This window comes from Muscardinus avellanarius (genome assembly GCF_963383645.1).
Source record: "Muscardinus avellanarius genome assembly, chromosome: 7".
Taxonomy (NCBI): domain Eukaryota; kingdom Metazoa; phylum Chordata; class Mammalia; order Rodentia; family Gliridae; genus Muscardinus; species Muscardinus avellanarius.
In genome coordinates this window covers 36,302,018-36,322,050 of record NC_137793.1, presented here as the reverse complement: position 1 = coordinate 36,322,050, position 20,033 = coordinate 36,302,018, and the positions used below count along the sequence as shown (strand labels likewise).

The 20,033-nt window shown below is 34.9% G+C and overlaps 1 protein-coding gene across 1 annotated transcript in view; it reads left to right on the top strand.

The window, feature by feature from the left end:
- SLC12A2 (solute carrier family 12 member 2) overlaps positions 1-20,033 on the top strand; it is a gene marked incomplete at both ends in the record, with an annotated part of 110,634 nt that overhangs the window by 39,872 nt on the left and 50,729 nt on the right. The window contains 5 exons of the mRNA XM_080698927.1: positions 5,271-5,410; positions 8,069-8,179; positions 10,694-10,802; positions 16,226-16,353; positions 16,452-16,536. Of these exons, the coding sequence (XP_080555053.1) occupies positions 5,271-5,410; positions 8,069-8,179; positions 10,694-10,802; positions 16,226-16,353; positions 16,452-16,536 (573 nt within the window). The remainder of the gene's footprint in view (positions 1-5,270; positions 5,411-8,068; positions 8,180-10,693; positions 10,803-16,225; positions 16,354-16,451; positions 16,537-20,033) is intronic.

The window sequence follows — 20,033 nt, the reverse complement described above, 5'->3', positions numbered from 1 at the left end:
CAGCTTTCCAAATATTTTTATTAATTGGGTGTCAGTGATTTAATTACATTCTGACACTAGTTACTAGGAGTTAGTGTAGACTCCAGAGGCTGAGGCTCATTTCATAGATTGTTCCTACTTCAGATGCCAACTGCAAGTATAGCCCCCTGTGCTACCAACTGACTCCTTCCTGGAGGTTCCTGTGACCCCTCCTTAGGTTTGATAATCTGCTCACAGAACTTAGAATGAATTCACTTACTACCTTTATTATAAAGGATACAACTCAGAAGCAGCCAAATAGAAGAATATATAAGGCTTAGAAGAGGGGAAGACATGGCAGCTTTTATGCCCTCTCTACATGCCACCCTTCTGGCAACTCTGCTTGTTTACCAACCTGGAAGCTTCTCCTCACCTGTGGTCAGGGGATGGGGCTGAAAATTCTAACTCTCTAACCATATGTTTGGTCTTCTGGAGCCAGCTCTCAGAAGCTATCTAGAGAACTGCAAGACTTAACCTTGTTAGCACAAACTGGGTGTGGTTGAAAGGGGCTTATTATGAATAAAAAAAAGAGCTCTCCCCTCACTCACTCTTATCATCATCCCTTTGATTCGAGTACTGAGACTGCATTAAGTGACACATTCATTAACCACACTGGAAAAGTGCAGGGAGGGTGGTGGTAGCAGAGAGGAATTTGCTTCATGAAGGTTTCCAAAAAACAGCATTTAACACATAGTCCATCTTTAGAAATAATTGAATATTTCTTTTGAATTATATTTTTCTTGTGTTACTGGGGTTCCTGGAAACCCTTCTACCTCCAGGCTACATTCCCAGACCTACTTTTATATTTTTATTTGGAAATAGGGTCTTTTAAGCCAGTGTGGCTGACTTCGAACCTGTGTGATCCTCCTGTCTCTGCCTCCCAAGCACAGGGATTACAAGCATGCGCTACCACGCCCGGCTGACTTTTTTTTAATAAGCAGTAAGCTAATCAACCTAACAAAGCCAAGATTGCATGACCTTCTTTTGAAGCCCAATATACATGAGTGTATTTTGCCATCACATTTGGCTAGGGTCCTTTGGTTTGGAGTGTATGTGTGTGTCTGTGTCTGTGTGTATCTGGCTTTTTATAGTACTAGGAATAAAACCTAGGGCAGAGCACAGTTTTTGTAAATGCTAGTTGGCAGTTTTATAGATTGCTAAATGAACATTATTGAAGTTAAAATCCACATCCAGTGACAGGCACAGATTTTAAGTTTACAATTCCATGAGTTTTGATAAGCATATCTATTTCAGTCAAAACGGAGAATATTTCCATCACGTTAGAAAGTTCCTTTGTAGCCAGTACCTTATCTCTATCCCAGGCTATAATTAAGCGGAAGGTACTTTACCTCTTGCCTCTTTCATTCTAATATGTTTTGAGATTTATCCATGTTGTTCATTCCAAAGAACTTACAGTAGCAGTAAATAATTTGTTTCTTTAGTACCTCTCGATGGGCATTTGGGGTTTTTCCATAAGTAGGCAGTATTATAAATAAACTGACATTAGTCTTTTTCTTTCTTCTTTTTTTTTCTGGTGGTAGTACTGAGGATTGAACCAAGGGGTGTTCTACCACTGACCTATGCCTCATGCCTCTAGCCCTTATTTTATTCTTTTTTTTTTTTTTTTTTATTTGAAAGAGTCTGTCCAGGTTCCCCAGGCTAGCCTGAAAACTGTAATCCTCCTATATTGGGATTATAGGTGTGCTCCACCACACCCCACTGATACATTTTTGTACAAGTCTTTTCAGTTATGTATTTTATTTTGGGAGAACATGTAGGAATAGACTAGTGGATTCATGTGGTAGCTGTTAAAAATTACAAAACAACTTTCCAAAGTCTTTGTACCATTTTATACTCCCATCAGCAATATATGAAACTTGAGTTTTTCTACCCTGCCAGCTATATTAGATCTTCTTAATTATAGCTATTCTAGTGGCTATTACATGATTTCTTAGTGCATTTCCTTGATGATTAATGATGGGCATCTTTTTGTTTGCTTATTGGCTGCTTTTGTATATCTTCTTTTGTGACATACTCAAATATTTCCCAAGTTTGGTGGCTCTTATGTTAGGTAAGTGCTCTACCACTGAGTTATATCTCCAGTCCCATGTTGTATGTTGCATTATATGTATTTTTCCCCAGTTTGTAGTTTTCCTAGCATGTTTATTGTTTCTTAGGTTACATCTTATGAAAAATAGAGGTTTACCATTTTTATGAAGCCCAGTTTCTCATATTTTTTTTACACTAGTACTTTCACTGTTCAATGTTGAAGTCTTTCCTTCTCCTAAGGACATGAAGATACTTCTATGTTTTCTTCTAGAAGCTTTAAAATTCGTTTTTAGGTTTTTTTTGTTTTGTTTTGTTTTTCTGCAGTACTGAGGATTGAACCCAGGGGCATTCTACTTCAGGGCTACAATCCCAGTCCTATTTTTTTATTCTTTATTTTGAAACAAAGTCTCATTAAGTTTCAAAGGGCCTCACTGAGTAGCTGAGGCTGGCTGTGAACCTGGATCCTCCTGTCTCAGCCTCTCACCTACTGGGATTTCAAGCATGCATCACCTGTGTATGGCTTAGTTTTTAGATTTTTGTCTGTGGAAGATCTCAAATTTAACCAATGGGTCATTTAAAAGTATGTTACATAAGTATAGATATTTAATGATCTTCTATAATATAATTGTGCTTAGTAATACTATATCATTTCAGTTTTCTGAAATTTATTGTAACTTATTTTCTGACTCAATCAGTTTTTAATCTTAGGTTTGTTATTAACTAGTTAGGGTTTTGGTTATTGATTAGGGATTTAGTGAGAACTTCAAGGACATTGATCTGCAAATTTATATGTAATAATAAGAATCCAGTATATTATTTTCCGTGTATGTTGCCTCTGGCATCTGACTTACATTTTCTACACTCAGAAAATGCAGTCATTTCTGGCTAAATTATTAATTATTAGAGAGACCCCATAAGTTTTTCCACTATATTATCTTGTCTTTGCTTGTGTGGATATTTTTTTAAATAAAGTAGTCAATTTTTTTAACCTTTTAAATGAGCAATTCTGTTTTGTTTTGTTTGTATTAGGGAGTGAACCTAGAGGCTTTCTACCTCTAAGCTATACCTCTGGCCCAATTTTATTTCTTATTTGGAAACAGGGTCTAATAGGTTGTTGAGAACTTTACTAAGTTGCCGAGGCTGGTTTTGAACCTGCGATCCTCCTGTCTCGGCCTCCCAAGTACTGGGATAACAAGTATTTGCTGCTACACTCGGCTTTGGAAGATTTTTAAAGTTTTGAAGAGTCAAAATTGGCATTTTATAAAATAAGAACTTTTGAGTACATAACAAGTGAATTCTTACTGGTAAGAATAGTTTTCATTCTAAACTTTGTGTGTGTGTGTGTGTGTGTGTGTGTGTGTGTGTGTGTGTGTGTGTGTTGCTGGGGATTGAACTCGGGCATTCTACATCGGAGCTACATCCCCAACCCTATTTTATTTTAATTTTGAAACAAGATCTCACTGGGTTGATGAAAGTTTCACTACTTGCCAAGGTTGTCCTCAAACCTGTGAATTTTCTGTCTCAGCCTCCTAAGTACTAGGATTACAAATGTGTTCCACCCAACCTGGTTGTAAAGTTTGCTTGCTTGTTATTTATTTATTTATTTATTTATTTATTTATTTATTTATTTATTTATTTATTTTGAGGGTTTGGGGATGGAACCCAGGGGCAGTCTACGTCCGGGCTATTCCCCCTACCCTATTTTTTATTCTTTATTTTGAAACAGGGTCTCACTAAGTTGCAGAGGGCCTCACTAAGTACCTGAGACTGTCCATGAACCATGATCCTCTGGTCTCAGCCTCTTGAATGCTGGAATTAAAGCGTGTGCCACCACACCTGGCTATAAAGTTTACATTTTTAAAAAACTGAAAACACATGAGTGATTGACAGAATACCAATTACCCTTTCTTTATGACTTAATTTTCTCTTTTACAAAATCAAGATAAATAACAGAGGTCTTAATTCGTTGTTGGTATTGAGAATAAATGAAAACATTGATTTTGAAAACGTGTATATTTATAGGCTTCCACATTATTCTAAGAATTTTCCTTTTTTATAATATGATACAAGCTTCCAACTTATTCTAAGACCTTTGTTTGACTTACAAAAAAATTATCATTGTATAAATTCATTGAAATTTTTAGTGTTCTGTAATATTTTAGGGAAATCTTTTAAGTCATTCTTGCCTCAAAATTTATGAAACTAATGTTAAATAGTGAAATTGTACTTTTTTATAGAATTTCTATGATGAAAATAATTGGTAAAGGACTAAGGAATTTTGAGTGGGTAAAATGAATATTTTGATAAAATTGATAGGATCAATTACAAAGCCTATTACAGATATTTTTAGAATGAAATTTGCATATTTAGACTTTACCAAACTGTAGAATTATATTGTTGCATTTATCTTCACTGGGTGAACTGTTGAAACAAATATTTAGCTGTTTAATGACATTTGATTTTATAATCTTAAGAATTAAGCATTTCATTACCATATAAGAAATACAACTGTAGATAGCTTCAGTATTATTCATGCTAATAATTTTCTTAGACCAAGAGACCAGGTTTAAATTAGAATTTTAGAAGAACTCTTTAGAGATTTTAGAAAAGCATTAGGTTGACTCCAAATTCTAGGAATTATTTTTTTTAAGTTAGAAAAATACTTGCTTCATGATAGTTCATGAAATGTCTATTCACTCTACCTTTTCAGCAGGATTTACTAGAGTACAAATTATATCTTTTTGAGGTGCCATTATATGCTTTCTTTGCAATTTGTTGTGAGATTTTTTTTGTATTGTTTTGCCTTAGTATTTACATTACCCACAAATTGTGATAGTAATCAGGTAATTAAAATAATGTAAATTGTGATTTTTAAAGGTAAGATTTTACTTCGAAAATTATTGGAAAATGACATTTATGAATATGAGGAAGACACTGTTGCTTCTGAACTTTAAAAGAGATAGTGGGGACTTAAATATGATGGTTTTATATTTGGTATGGAGAGAATTGTCTCAATTTTGGGAACTGTTAATTAAAGTTAATTGTGAAAAATTTTGGGAGGTATTCCTGAAAATCTACTCACCTACTTGCCTGTTAATTTAACTGCTGTGTTTACTGGAGGCATTTGGTTTGTGAATTATTTTGTGAAATTAAAAGTATTTTTCGGCATTTGAACTCATAACTTTTTATTTCTTTTTCTTTAGGGGGAGCATATTATTTAATATCTAGAAGTCTAGGGCCAGAGTTTGGTGGTGCAATTGGCCTGATATTTGCTTTTGCCAATGCTGTTGCAGTTGCTATGTATGTGGTTGGATTTGCAGAAACTGTGGTGGAGTTGCTTAAGGTAATTCACCTTTTAGTCATTCATTTGCCAAATCTTTGTTGAGGGGTTATGTAGCATTCAGAATGTTAGAAATTACGAAAGCAGTGATATGATCACCAATAACTCATCCTTCAAGAAGTTTAGTATTGGAAATAGAGAAAGAAAATAATTATTATATGATTTCCAGTCATGTAATATTGTAGAAGGCCTTGAACAAAGGGAGAACACCTACATGACCCTCCAGGATATGAAGTAGTGGGAATGTCAAGGAAGTTCTCCAAGGAAGGACATCAGCATTAGCAGGAAGCTTGGTAGTGTGAGGGGAGAGGGAAGAAAAGGAACAAAGTCCTGAAAAGAGTACCTTGTGCTGTCTTAAGGAAACAATAGTATTTCACTGTGTTTGGTGCACAAAGTGGAAAGACATGTAAATCGAGAGAGAGAAAAATATCAAGTCAAGAAGGGTCTAGTTTGAAGTTAAGTTTGGGCTTTAAATTGTTTGAAATTGGCCAGGACTAATGGTATATGTTTGGCATCCTAGTACTTGGGAGACTGAGACAGGAGTACAGGTTCGTGGCTAGCCTTAGGTACTTAAGCCCTCCACAACTTAGTCTTCATTTCACAATAAAGAATAAAAAACAGGGCTAAGGCGTAGCTCAGAGGTAGAATGCCCATGGGTTCAATCCCCAGTATCACACATACACAGAAAAAATTAGTTGAAATTGGGGGGAGACATGACAGCTTTAAACTTGAGCATAGAGAAATATCTGACCCACAGTATAGAGATTGGATTGTTGTATACCATTTCAAAACTTATTGCAACTATCCTGGGAGTGATGATGGTGATTTATATTAAATAGTTGGAGAAGACAGGTAAATCAGTTCTTTAATGAAATTGGGTGAGTGGACTCTGATTAATGGGATATTATAAGTTAGAAAAAAGAAAGGATTTAAGTCTGTACACAGATTTCTGATTTGGGGTTTAGATGTGACTGAGACAGTACAGATTGGGAGTTAGTTTGGGGATTTAGATGTAACTGAGGCAGGGTACAGGACTGCTTAAGTTTGGATGTGCGAATTTGAGGAATGAGGTCATATCCAATATAGCTAGCTGGTCAGAAGGCAGCTGATAGTACTGTTGGGGAGTTCAGAAGAGGAATTGTTGAAAAGTTACTGGGATGCTGGGTGTGGTGGCACATGCCTATAATCTCAGTACTTAAGCTGAGATAGGAGGATCACAGGGTTGAGACCAGCCTCCGCAACATAGCTTGATGCTCAGAAACCGAGAGAGACCTGGGGTATAGTTTGGAGGTCGGGAAAAAACAAGTCACTGGGATAGAAGAAATTATAGAAACAAGAGTGAAGTAGGGCTGTTTCATATTATTAATGAAAAGTTCTCGTTAGGTTGTAACTGTCTTTCTGTCCTTTCTAATTAAGAAAAAAAATCTAAAAAGGACTAACATCTACATTGGCATTGACCACTATGGGTGTAGCCCAAAAGAATGGAGAAAAGGAAGGGCTATAAGTACAGAAGTGATAAAATAGTGTACTTATCCTCTCAGGGCTTCAGATTTATCTGTGAACTTTATTAGAATACTTAGAATTTGGAGATTTTTTTTTGTTAGGTGGAAAGTTAAATTAAGACAGGTCTAACCAAGTTTGAAACAAAAATATTTTAAACTAGATTTAATATACAAAATATTGAGCTACAGTGTAGTATTCTGGTGAGATCATGGACAATGAACCAAAAAAAAAAAAAAGTTGGCAAAATCATATGGGATCCTTCATATTCAACAAAGCTGAGACGTGGCTCAATGTGGTGGTCCACACCTATAATCCTAGCACTTGGGAGGCTGAGATAGAAGAATCAAGGCCAACAAAAATAAAAGCTGAGAAATGGGATTTTCTTACTTTATTGGTTCAATATTAATACTTTTTTTACTTTAGTTGGAAAGAATGTCTTTTGGATTCTGGATATTTTTTTCCGAATATTTGTATTTAGCTCACTTATGTGTAATTCAAAGAAAAAATTTTTCCTTGTAGTTGACTTTTAAAAAAAGACTTATTTTAATAGGAATGCTTTTTTAAAAGCAATTTGGTAGGATAATTATAATCTTTTGTACTGTTTTTCAACTATAATATGACACAGAAATATTTGTTTCCTGTACTTTTATTACCTTATTTAAGAAGTGGTAATGTATATATAACTACTTAGTTGACTACAATATCACAATTTTTAATTTTAACCTACATAGGAACTTTAAAGAAAATTTTCAATATTAACTAAATAATTTTGCTTGTAAATGTCAATAATATATGGATTTAACAATAGCATGAAGATATGTTTATCTCTTTTCCTCATGTAGTATTAAAGACCATCAAAAGTATTTGTTCACTAATTAGATTGAATATGAAAAATATTTTTGCTATGTCACTTAGTATACTTAATCATATTATATTTTTGGACATTAGCAATTATCCTTTTGATTTATAGTCTATATCACATATACCAGTATTACTAATGTAGTTACATGGTTGATGTCAGAATGACACCTCAATAGTAAATATAAATAGTAAATCATTCATTTTCTTTAGATATGTTTGTATTTATTTAATAAGCTTTTATTCAGTATCTATATGTAAAGTATTATTGCTCATTATATTTATAATTCTCATTTCTAGGAACATTCCATTCTTATGATAGATGAAATCAATGACATCCGAATCATTGGAGCCATTACTGTGGTGATTCTTTTAGGAATCTCAGTAGCTGGAATGGAGTGGGAAGCAAAAGTAAGTCATGTTAAGAACATCTGTAGTTTGATGCTTTTTGCAGGTCTGGGGATGGAACCCAGGGTCATTCGACCTCCAAGCTACACCCCCTGCCCTATTTTTTATTCTTTATTTTGAAACAGGGTCTCAATAAGTTGTGTTGGGCCTCACTAAGTAGCTGAGGTTGTCCAGGAACCGCAATCCTTTGGTCTCAGCCTCCCGAATGCTGGGATTACAAGTGTGTGCCACCACACGCAGCTTTTGAACATCTGTAAGATTTAATGTGGAAACTTTTAGAGCTTATGTTTTGGAATACTCTGAAGTGTGTTAATATCTTGAGATTCTAGTGGTACCTGAGTGACTATTTTCACAGAATTTTATGTATAAAGTTTTTTCCTATTTAAGGTAGGGAATAGTTGAAGATAACCAGTCCAGGCCCCAGTTAAGAAAGACACCGTACTTTCTAAGGATTCTCCTCCCCGCAGTGGGAGTGATTTCTACCTATAGCATCACATGTACTAGGCAAGTGTTCTCCTACTGAGCCACATCCCCAAGTCATTGTTGTTTTGTACTTTCCCCTTAGCTTTGAACTTCTCACTTGACCTAACCTCCAGTCTTTTTTACATAGAAATGCTCAGGTCAATTTGTGAGGTAGTCAAAGTTTAACATTTGGTTTTGAACATTTTAAAGTTCAATTTAAAAATAAACCTGGGGCACTGACTAAAAGTTATGGTCCACATAAGGTTAGAGAAGCTATTCTTGCTTCTTGCTATTGAAATCTTAAAAATCATGACTGTTAAAGCTAGTGCCATTGTTTCTGATAAAAAAATTTTTGAAGTAATATGTTAAATTTACAGGCAGAATATCCAGAAATGTTCTGCAACTCCAAGGGTTAGAAGGTTACAGCATAGTTCTTGTTTCCTGAGTAATGGATATCCATAATGATGCCAAGTTTTTTCATGCTTGCTTTTGCAGATCTTGTAAAAGTCACATATTTGTTTGCTATGTGATAATACTTACCAAGCTGAAAACTGGGGCAGTAAAAGAACAATATTTTTCCCAAGCTTGTTATTTAAAATTATACTCCTGTAAGATTAAATCATTTTTACTTTTTTGTTTGTTTTGTGTTGTTTGGTGCTGGGATCAACAACTACTGATAGAACTGAGTACATGCTCCACTACTGGGTTCTTCATTCATTCATTCATTCATTCATTCATTCATTCATTTGTATTACTCGGGATGAAACCCAGAGGCATTCTACCTCTGAGCTATACCCCTAGCCCTATTTTTTATACTTTGTTTTGCAACTGGGTCTCACTAAGTTGTGGAGGGCCTCACTAAGTAGCTGAGGTAGTTGAAGCTATCTGCAAACCACAATCCTTCTGTCTCAGTCTCCCAAATGCTGGGATTCAAGAGTGCACCACCACGCCCGGCTAACCCCTTTATTTATTTGTATGTTTAACAAAATTCACTTTATTGAAAAGAATAGAACTTGATTCTATTCTTGAAGGAGACAAGAAAGAATTAAATAGGATGAAAAGTCTGTAGTGATTTGTTTGTCTGCGTGTGTTTGCCTGTGTCTGGGTGGCAATGGGGATTGAACCCAGGGACATTCCTTCCTCTGAGTTATTCTCTCAGCCCTATTTTATTTTTATTTGGAAATAAGAGTCTCATTGAGTTGCTGAGAGTCTCACTACTTGCTGAGACTGTCTTTGAACCTGGGATCCTCCTGTCTCAGCCTCCCGAGTATATGGATTACAGGCATGCACCAATACACAGCTTGATTTGGAATTTTTTTATATTTATTTATTTTTATTGAGGTACTGGAGATGGAACCCAGGGACATTCTACTACTGCTAGCCCCTAGCCCTATTTTTTATTCTTTATTTTGAAACAAAGTCTCAGTAAGGACCTCACAAAGTAGCTGAGGCTGTCCAAGAACTCATGATCCTCCTGTTTCAGCCTTCCAAGTACCGGGATTACAAGTGTACACCACCACTGCCATCATGCCCAGCTTATTTGTAATTCTTTTTTTTTTTTTTTTTTGTGTGGGTCTGGAGCTGGAATCCAGGAACATTCGACCTCCAAGCTACACCTCTGCCTTATTTTTTTTTTCCTTTATTTTAAAACAGGGTCTCAGTAAGTTGCAGAGGGCCTCACTAAGTAGCTGAGGCTGTCTGTGAACCACGATCCTCCGGTCTCAGCCTCCCGAATGCTGGGATTACTAGCATGCACCACCATGCCCAGCTTATTTGTAATTCTTAATGCTAATGTTTGAAATATATGACATGATCCTATTTTTGCTGTCAATCTTCCCTCAGTATATTGAACATTTTAAAATAGTTCTTTAAAGAACTGTTTGTTTACTTAACCAAAGCTTATTGAGCACCAATTTTGTGTTTTACACTCTTTGAGGCACTGGGGAAGTAGACAGGACAGAAATAATTTTAGTAATAGAACTTATATTCTAGTGGAACTGAATAAAAGTATATATACAGACATTGGATTTTGATTTTTAATGTTTAAAATTCCAGGCTCAGATTGTTCTTTTGGTGATTCTACTTCTTGCCATTGCTGATTTCGTCATAGGAACATTTATCTCAATGGAGAGCAAGAAACCCAAAGGTTTCTTTGGTTATAAATGTAAGTAAAAGATTGAATTTTTTTAAGGCTGCATTTTGTAACATATTACTTAATAAACTTAATACATTTTAGGCATTTTGTAATGTAATTTAGTTTGGCTTCATGATTCACAGTAATTCCTCATTCAGTTTTTGTTCCCTTTATGTAGGCTGTACAATTAGAATAAAATCACTTTTATTTTCATTGTATTTCTGTATTGGCCAAGAAAAGGTGACCAAATATAGACAAATCAGTTCTAATGAGAAAAGAGGGTTTTCATTTCTACTACTTTTGGAAATTTGTAACTAATATTACTTCTTATTTTAGATGAACAATGTGTGCCTTAACAGTAGGAACATGGAAGAATTGTCACTATGTGAATTCACTGTTGTGCAAGCATCATAGATATATTTACAAAAACTAAGGTTGCTGCAGCATTACTGTATGATTTTACGGAACCCTGTATATGTACATTCTGTTGTTCAGAATGTCATTATTTGATGTGTGACTGTATTTGCAAACTCAGCAACTTAAAAATGCCTAAGTGTGTGAGAGCAACTCGAAGTTGTAGTTTCTTGGTGGTATGTGCAGGATTAAATTTTTCCACAGTTTGTTAATTATATATGAATTTTCTTTAGTTTGCATCTTCTCTAACCCTTTAGTTTTGCATCTAATTTTCACTACTGGTAAAATTTACTTATTTGGTAATTAATTATCTCCTAAAATGTCTATCAGTATCTTTCTTGTCTTTTCCTTTCCTAATCAAGCAATTCTGGGACTGCCCTTAAGGTAAATGGGAGTTGTAAAGATTAGTTGCTAGAGTATCAGAGAGGCATGTTTCCAGTTGGCTGAAACTCAGATCTGTGAAAAGATACAAATGTAATTCAGTGCACTTCTTCTAGAAAGTCTTACTAGGGAAAAGGAACCAGCTGAACTGAACAGGAATATAGAGACATAATTGACTTACATTCTATGTAAGCTCCTTAGTCCTACTGCTGACTGGTTTACAGTCCTTGAGTCTTACTCAGTGAACAGTACTGGTATGGTCTATATCTAGGGCACTGACCTAGTTGGCTGAGTGGTTTTCTTATACAAGTTTTAAAAGTTTTCACCTTTAAGCAAGGATACCATTCATTTGTAGCTATCTGTGATTTCTCTTTTGATTACCAGTGCATATTACTAATTCAAACCAGGCTTTAAATTTGCTTCTTACATTGGGAGAAGAAGCATGTTGTAAGTGAAAGTTGCATCAGTTAGGTAATTTTTTCTATTTTATATTATGTTTGTGAGATTTCTTCTAGTTAAAAGAGCTTTATTTTACAATTTTTAAAAACATGTGTGTGCCATTTTTACTTTAAAAGAAGTGTTACAAACTAATTGGATGGGGTTGTTACTTCAAAAAAGATTCCGAATAATCAATATATTTGCTTTATGTGACTCCTAGTTGATTTAAAAGTAAGTACAAACACTTTCTAAGCCATATTTTTTGTTTCCATTTCATAAGGTTCCTGACAACTTAAAAAGGTGTTATATTATTATATGGATGATAATTACATATTTTTATTGCATATTAGTCCAAAGTTAATAAATATAAATGTGCCTTAGGATGTGAATTTGCTTTTTTTGTGGTTGGTACTGCTTTGCTCTTATCTTATTATGCTCAGCATCAGCAACAAAGGTTATGTTGAAAAGCTCTTCAGTTCACATGACTACCTAGTGGTGATACAAGTTTTATTCTCTTTCCTTTTCTGAAGTGAAAATAGTCGGTCATTTGCCAAAACTAGTGCTGTTTCTGTTTTCTGGGTCCTGTTCCTTTACTTTTTCAAAGGCATTTCTTTTATATTTTTGCAATCTGCTTGATCCCCTGCCTCAAAACCTCCACTTCTGTGATATAAACTTGCTTTCATAATTCTCATTTTTGAAAATTCTGTCTTTTATTCCCTAGTAGTTAAACACCTCACTTTTCTAGTTCCCATTCATAGACAAATTTTTCAAATCTTCACCTCCCATTTTTATTATTTCAAAAAAAGATGAACCCGTAGAAAACTTGTAAATATGTTACAAACTCTTAGTACCCTTCACCAGATTTCCCAATAATGAACAGTTTTATATTCTTCTTTTTCTTGGTGGTACTGGGGTTCCTGGAAACCATTCTACCTCCGGGCTACACTCCCAGACACCTTTTTTTTTTTTTTTTTTGGAAACGGTCTCAAGCCAGCAAGGCTGGCTTTGAACCTGTGCAATCCTTCTGTCTCTGCCTCCCAAGTGTGGGGATTACAAGTGTGTGCCACCACGTCACCACGTCCGGCTTTTATATTCTTATTTTTCCTTTTTTTTTTTTTTTTTTGCAGGTCTGGGGATGGAACCCAGGGTCATTCAACCTCCAAGCTACACCCCCTGCCCTATTTTTTATTCTTTATTTTGAAACAGGGTCTCACTGAGTTGCAGAAGGCCTCACTAAGTAGCTGAGGCTGTCCACGAACAACGAACCTCCGGTCTCAGCCTCCCGAATGCTGGGATTACAAGTGTGCGCCACCACGCCCGGCTTTTTTTATTTTTTTAACCACTTATTTTATTACTCCTTATAGTTATTCCTATGATTGCTAAGTCTTTTGAGAGAAGTTTCAGAAGTCATGACTTTTTACTCTAAATGCTTTAGTTTGTATCTACTAAAGAGAAGAGCATTTCAGAGAATGTATCTAACATATGATCCATATATCAAGATTTTTTTCAGTTGTCTTTAGAGATCTTCATAGCAACTTTATTTTTTCTTCTCTGGATTGTGTGTTGCATTTAGCTGTCATGTCTTTTTTTCATTTTTTCCCCTAAATTGTTTATATAATCTTAAGTCTCCTTAACCTTTTGTCTTTTATAATATTGGCAGAGTATGGCCATTGCATTTTACGTCTGTGTGGTCGGGGTTTGTCTGTTTGTCTCAGGAGGCTGGGGTTATTCATAACAATACATGAACAGCGTGTCCTCGGTGCGGCACACAGGAAGTGTGCATGATGTCAGTTTTTCCCATTGCTGATGCTATTCATTTTGATTTGTCTAGGTGGTATCTGGGAGGTTTCTCTGGTGTGAAGTTATTTTTTTTCTTCTTTGTAATTGAAAGGTAAAGAGATACTTTGGAATTGTGCATAGCCTAGTCCCTGTAAAACTTTAAGCGGATGACTTTTTTCCTACTTCCTCTCATCTAGCTTCTGTCACGGTCACAATCACATGGTGCTAGATCCAGTGTGCAGTTTTCTATGTGATGCTTCAACAATATTCCTTAGTTCTGTATGCATGTGTGTGTGTGTGTGTGTGTGTGTGTGTGTGTGTGTGTGTGTTGTACTGGAGATTGAACTCTGGGGTATTATCTCTCTGAAGTACATCCTCAGCCCTCTTTATTTTTAAGCAGTCTCTTGCTAAGTTGTGGAGAGCCTTATGAAGTTGATGAGGGTGATTGTGAACCTGGGATCCTCTTGTCTCAGCTTCCCAAGTACTGGGATTACAATTATGCACCACCATGTTCTGAGCTACACCCCCAGCCCAATATTTTCTTCTTTATTTTGAAACTGGGTCTCACTGAGTTGTAAAGGGCCTCACTAAGTAGCAGAGGCTGTCCTTGGACCACAGTCCTCCTGCCTCAGCCTCCTACATGCTGGGATTACAAGCATTTGCCACCATGCCCAGCTTCTTTCTCCTTCTTGAAGCACATCTCTTATTTAGAAATGTCAGGCATCCTTGATGTTGTACTTAAGTCACTGGTCACTGTGACGTATTCCTGTTACCCCTTCTTTTCTTCCCATCCTGTAAATAGAGTTTCACAGTTTGGTACTGGCTTTCCAGCTACATTCTTTTCCTTGGTGGGATTCTCATGACTGAAAATAACTATTGAGAAACTGACATGTTTCTGTTCCTGAGGCTCTCCTTTGAAGTTCAGCCATATATGTGTGGTTATATATATGGTTGTGTATGTCTAACTGCTTATTTGGTATCTTTCCTACTTATTTCTCCTCAGGCTTTTCCATTTCAGCAAAGTGAAAGAAACTCAGAACTCAGTGCTTCCTGTTTCCTGCCTATCTCCCTTAATTTTTAATCCTTTTCTAATCAGCACGTTATTCTCCACCTGTAGCTTGAACCTATGCAGAAACTTCTTGTTGGTCTTTCTGTTTCAGATATTGACCCTTCATCCATTGTCCACGTGGCATCCACGCATTAATCATACCAGTTACATGTTTCAGACCCTACCCTGGCTTTCTGTTTTATGTAGGATAAAAGTTTGTATATCTAAGCCCATGGATAGGTCCCATCTTATTTTATTCTCCCTCTTACTAAGAATTTACTTTTCCTCCTTAGGGCTGTTACATGTTGTTTCTCACTTCTGTTGTACTCTTTCCTGATCACCATTTCTGATTCTTGCTCAGAAAGGTGTTAGATTAAATATTATCTCCATGGTTATATCTCTTTATCCTTACACTATCAAATTGAAGTAGATTCTTTTATTTTTTATTACAAGCCACTGTTTCCAACAGTATATTTATTTCCTTTTTAAAATGACATGTTTTTCTGTGTCCTTTATATCTCCCTATTCAGCTTGTTCATTCATATTGTATATCAAACACTTAGAGGTACTAAATACCTTTACTAGAGGACCTGGCACATTATAGGTATTCAAAGAGTTTCTGTTAGAGTTAATTGGTTGTGTTCAGTTCCACTGCCCATCTTATAGAGTTGATTAAAACAGTAGAGCTAGCTGAAGCTTTTATAATTGTTGAAATTGAAAAAAATATAACTTAGAGGCGCTTGCTAACATTACTAAGCATGGGTCACCGCGATGAAATAAAGCTATCATGTGAAATCCATACAGATAATAATATACTAATTTGGAACCAAATATTCTGATATTAATAAACTAATTTAGAACCAGTTTTTTTCTCGTATTAATTCCCAATGGGAGAAAAATTGTTTCAGATTATTATGATAATCCTTTTGTTTCTCTACCCACTTTCATGTTTCTTCAGTCTCTCAGCTATATCATCTGCCCTTTTTATTTACTTTGAAATGGATCTTACTAAGTTATGTACTGGTCTTGAACCTACAGATCTCTTGTCTCAGCCTCAGGTGTGTGCTTGACTGGATTATACACACTTTGATTTATATTTGGACTAGTGATAAGTCAGAATTTTTTTCTATTTTCTTTTACTTTCTAAAACACTTTTGGCAAGGTATACAGGAAAGTGAGACATGGCCCAGATCACATCATCATTTTGATTCTAAATCATTACCTTATATAAGAAAAGTAAAATTCTAATGCATGAATCAAGAGATATACACAAATTTACCAGTTACTTTAACTGAAATATAATTTGGGACTCTTATGTACAAGTTATTCCTAACTTAAATTAGTGTAGCCTAATCTGTTATCCATTAATTGCCCAAAATATTTTGTTCTACAGCTGAAATATTTAATGAGAACTTTGGACCAGATTTTCGAGATGAAGAAACTTTCTTTTCTGTATTTGCCATATTTTTTCCTGCTGCAACTGGTATCCTAGCTGGAGCAAATATCTCAGGTGATCTTGCAGTAAGTATTGTATCAAATATATATATACATATGTTTAAAAAGTGGTGTATGTAGGTTTATTTTTATAGAGAGACTTCTAAAATCTCCTTATCTTCTAGGATCCTCAGTCAGCCATACCCAAAGGAACCCTCTTGGCCATTTTAATTACCACGTTGGTTTACATAGGAATTGCAGTATCTGTAGGTAAATAGCCTTCTGTTTTTTTTAATGTGTCTCAGAAATTTCATGATATATAGAGTATAAATCCTTATTTTTGTAACATTTTCTAATTTTTACTTTAGAAAAAGCAAGCCATAGAGTACCTGTTACAATTCAAAACAGTTTTACTAAAACTAGAAGGGAATTTATTATAACCACCAAATACTTTTATTCATCTCCAGGATTTATTTAACTGTAGTAAATTTAGGAAGATATGTAAAGTCACATTTGTAAACTTCTACTGAGAAGTATTTGTAGAAAAGAAAACAATTTATATGTGGAAGTAAATGAAAATTTTTGAGTATTGGTGGTTAAAAACATTGATTTTGAAGAACAGGACATACTAGATTGGATGAAAAGTCTTACAAAGGACTCACTAAACTGAATGGAAACCATTTTAAGCTGGATGTGGTGGTGCACATCTATACTCCCAATACTTGGGAGGCTGAGAGAGGATCACAGGTTACAGGACAGCCTACACAAGGGCTAAAGCTCATGACCTAGCAATATTGTTTCAAAATAAAAATAAAACAGGACTAGGGGTTTAGCTCAGAGGTAGAATGCCTCTGTTCAACCCCCAGTACCACACACACACACACACACACACACACAAAATAAAATGATTCTAAAACCTGTTTTTTAAACATTCATGAGATCATAGCATTTTAGGATTTAAAAGGACTTAAATGATAACCAGTTTCTGAATTCCTTTTTAAGAATTAAAAAAAAAACCATTAAAAGGCTATCTATAATATAAACTGTCTCATTTCTTACACTTTTATGAAACTATATATTTTATGTAACTAGAAAAATACCTATTGAATTGTAACCATTGTTTTAATTGTATAAACTCTGAAACTCAATGTTTTATTCTTAAATTTCTTTTTTTTTTTTTTTTTTCGGGTCTGGGGATAAAACCCAGGGGCATTTGACCTCCAGGCCACACCCCCTGCCCCCTAATTTTTATTCTTTATTTTGAAACAGGGTCTCACTAAATTGCAGAGGGCATCACTAAGTAGCTGAGGCTGTCCGCGAACGATGATCCTCCCTCCGGTCTCAGCTTCCCGAATGCTGGGATTACAAGTGTGTGCCACCACGCCTGGCTTATAGTTAAATTTCTTAAAATACAAAAATAAATCTTGGGTTGAAGCATCACAAACTCGGGCTGGACGTATAGTCAGTGGTAAAGTATATGATTAGTGTGGGTGAGGCCTTGGGTTCAGTTCCCAGCACCAAAAAAAAAAAAAATTAACCTCTACAAATTTCAAATTTATTCACTTCATGATAGGAAGTTTCTATTATATTTCAGTAAGAAAATTGTAGTTTTACCATATATTCTTTGTTTTGGGGGATTTCATGACAGATTTATATTTAGAAACTTTATTTTGCTTCAATGTAATTTTTAAATTTCACTAAATAAATTAGAAATGTTCATAATATAATGGTGAGTGAATTGGCATTTAAAACAGGATTTGGAACTGGATGTGATTGGCACACGTTTGTAATCCCAGTACATGGGAGGCTGACAGAAGGATGGCAGGTTTGTGGCCAGCCGTGGCAACCTAGTGAGGCCCTCAACCCTATTTCAAAATAAAAAGTAAACAAAGAGCTGGGGGTTTGATCCTCATTGCCAAAAAGAAGAAAAAAGAGAAAAAGATTTTGGATTATATATATCATGAACAATCCATTAATCTCTGAAATTAATTAAAAATTATATATAGAGAGATAGACACACACTTGCTTATAGCAAAATTTTTCTTAAAAGTTCCTCGCATGCTTACATTTGTTATACATAAACTAGCTAAATAGAATTTAATTTTAAAGAGAGATAACTGAGCAGGGCGTGGTGGTACACACCTGTAATCTCAGTACTTGAGAGGCTAAGACAGGAGGATCTCAGATTTGAGGACAGAATCAGCAACCTGGTGAGATTCTCAGGAACCTAGTGAAACCCTGTTTCAAAACAAAAAATAAAAAGAGATGAGTATGTAACTCAGAGGTAGAATGTCCCCCAGTACTATACACACAGAAAGAGTGACATACTGATTATGGCTGTTTTTTTTTTTTTTTCCCTTCAGTATTGAGAATTTTTTAACTCAGGAGCATTCTACCTCTGAGCTTCACTCCAGCCCTATTGCCCTATTGTTTATTTATTTTGAAACTGGTCTCACTAAGTTGTGGAATGCCTCACTAAGTAGCTGAGGCTGGCTGCTGACCTGCAATCTTCCCATCTCAGCCTTCCAAGTTACTGAGAGAACAAGCATGCACCACCATGCCTGGCTATGTTTCAACTTTTAAAATAATTATTTTTTTTTACCACAGTCAAACATTTTGCATTTTTATCTTCTAAAATTGCTAGCCCTCATATGTTTTATTTTGAACAACAGGAGTTAGAACAACAGTAGCTAGACCAGTAAATACTACTTAGTAGTTGTATAACTAGTTCAAAGCAGTTGAACCTTTTTTACCCCCAAAAAATTGCAGGTGCAGAGCACTGGACTGTGAAGCACATGCCAGTCCAGCTGCCTTAGAGCTGATGGAGTCTCAGGGCTCTGTTCTCTCCCCATCTCCCAGGGGTCTCAGAGGTGCCTTAAGGGAAGAAAGAGGAACTCAAGAATAAAGATATTTATATTTAGTCATTAAATACTCTCTCCCCAATCTTAGTTTTTCTATTTACTTTCCAGTTGTTAATAAATGCCTGTAATTTTTTATCTCATGTGTTTGCTAAAAGTGATTCAGAACACAAATATATAATCTAAGGGATAGTAATTGTAATTAACTATATGTTATATGTTATTTTGATAAGTGCTTGCTTCCAAGGTAACTTCTTATATGTTTTATTATGGGAGTTCTAAATTTTACACAAAAGTTAAGAGCACTTTCTATTGTGCTCAGTGTAATTATCACCCAGTTTCAAGAAAGTTAGCAAAACCTTATTAGTACAAGGTTAATCTTGTTTAATTATACCTAGTCATTCTGTTTTATGGATTATTTTAAAGGAAACCTCAGATATATATATATATATATATATATATATATATATATATATATATATATATACACACATATATATATAATTTTTAGAATAATATTTGATATGGCTTAAATAAAATAATATTAATATACATGTTTTCTCTCATAAGATTAGCACAACTTAAAGTTTATCTTTTATGTTTTAATTATAAAATATTTGGAATAATAGAAAAACATCTTCTATTTGAGACTCTTTGAACTCAGTGTTTTTATATTTGCTTAAAGACATCTTAACCAAAAAGTCCTTGAAATAATGTTTTTCTAGAACACCACTTTCCATAACTATATATAAGCTTTTCAACTATTTTTGTGTAAATATTGTTTATGAAATGTTCAGTTTCATTACGTATCTATTGGAGACCAATGTTGCATTTCAAATACTATCTAAGGTAAAGTTATCTTAACTATAAATGCAGAGTATACCATTACAGGTAAGTTTCTGTCTTTTC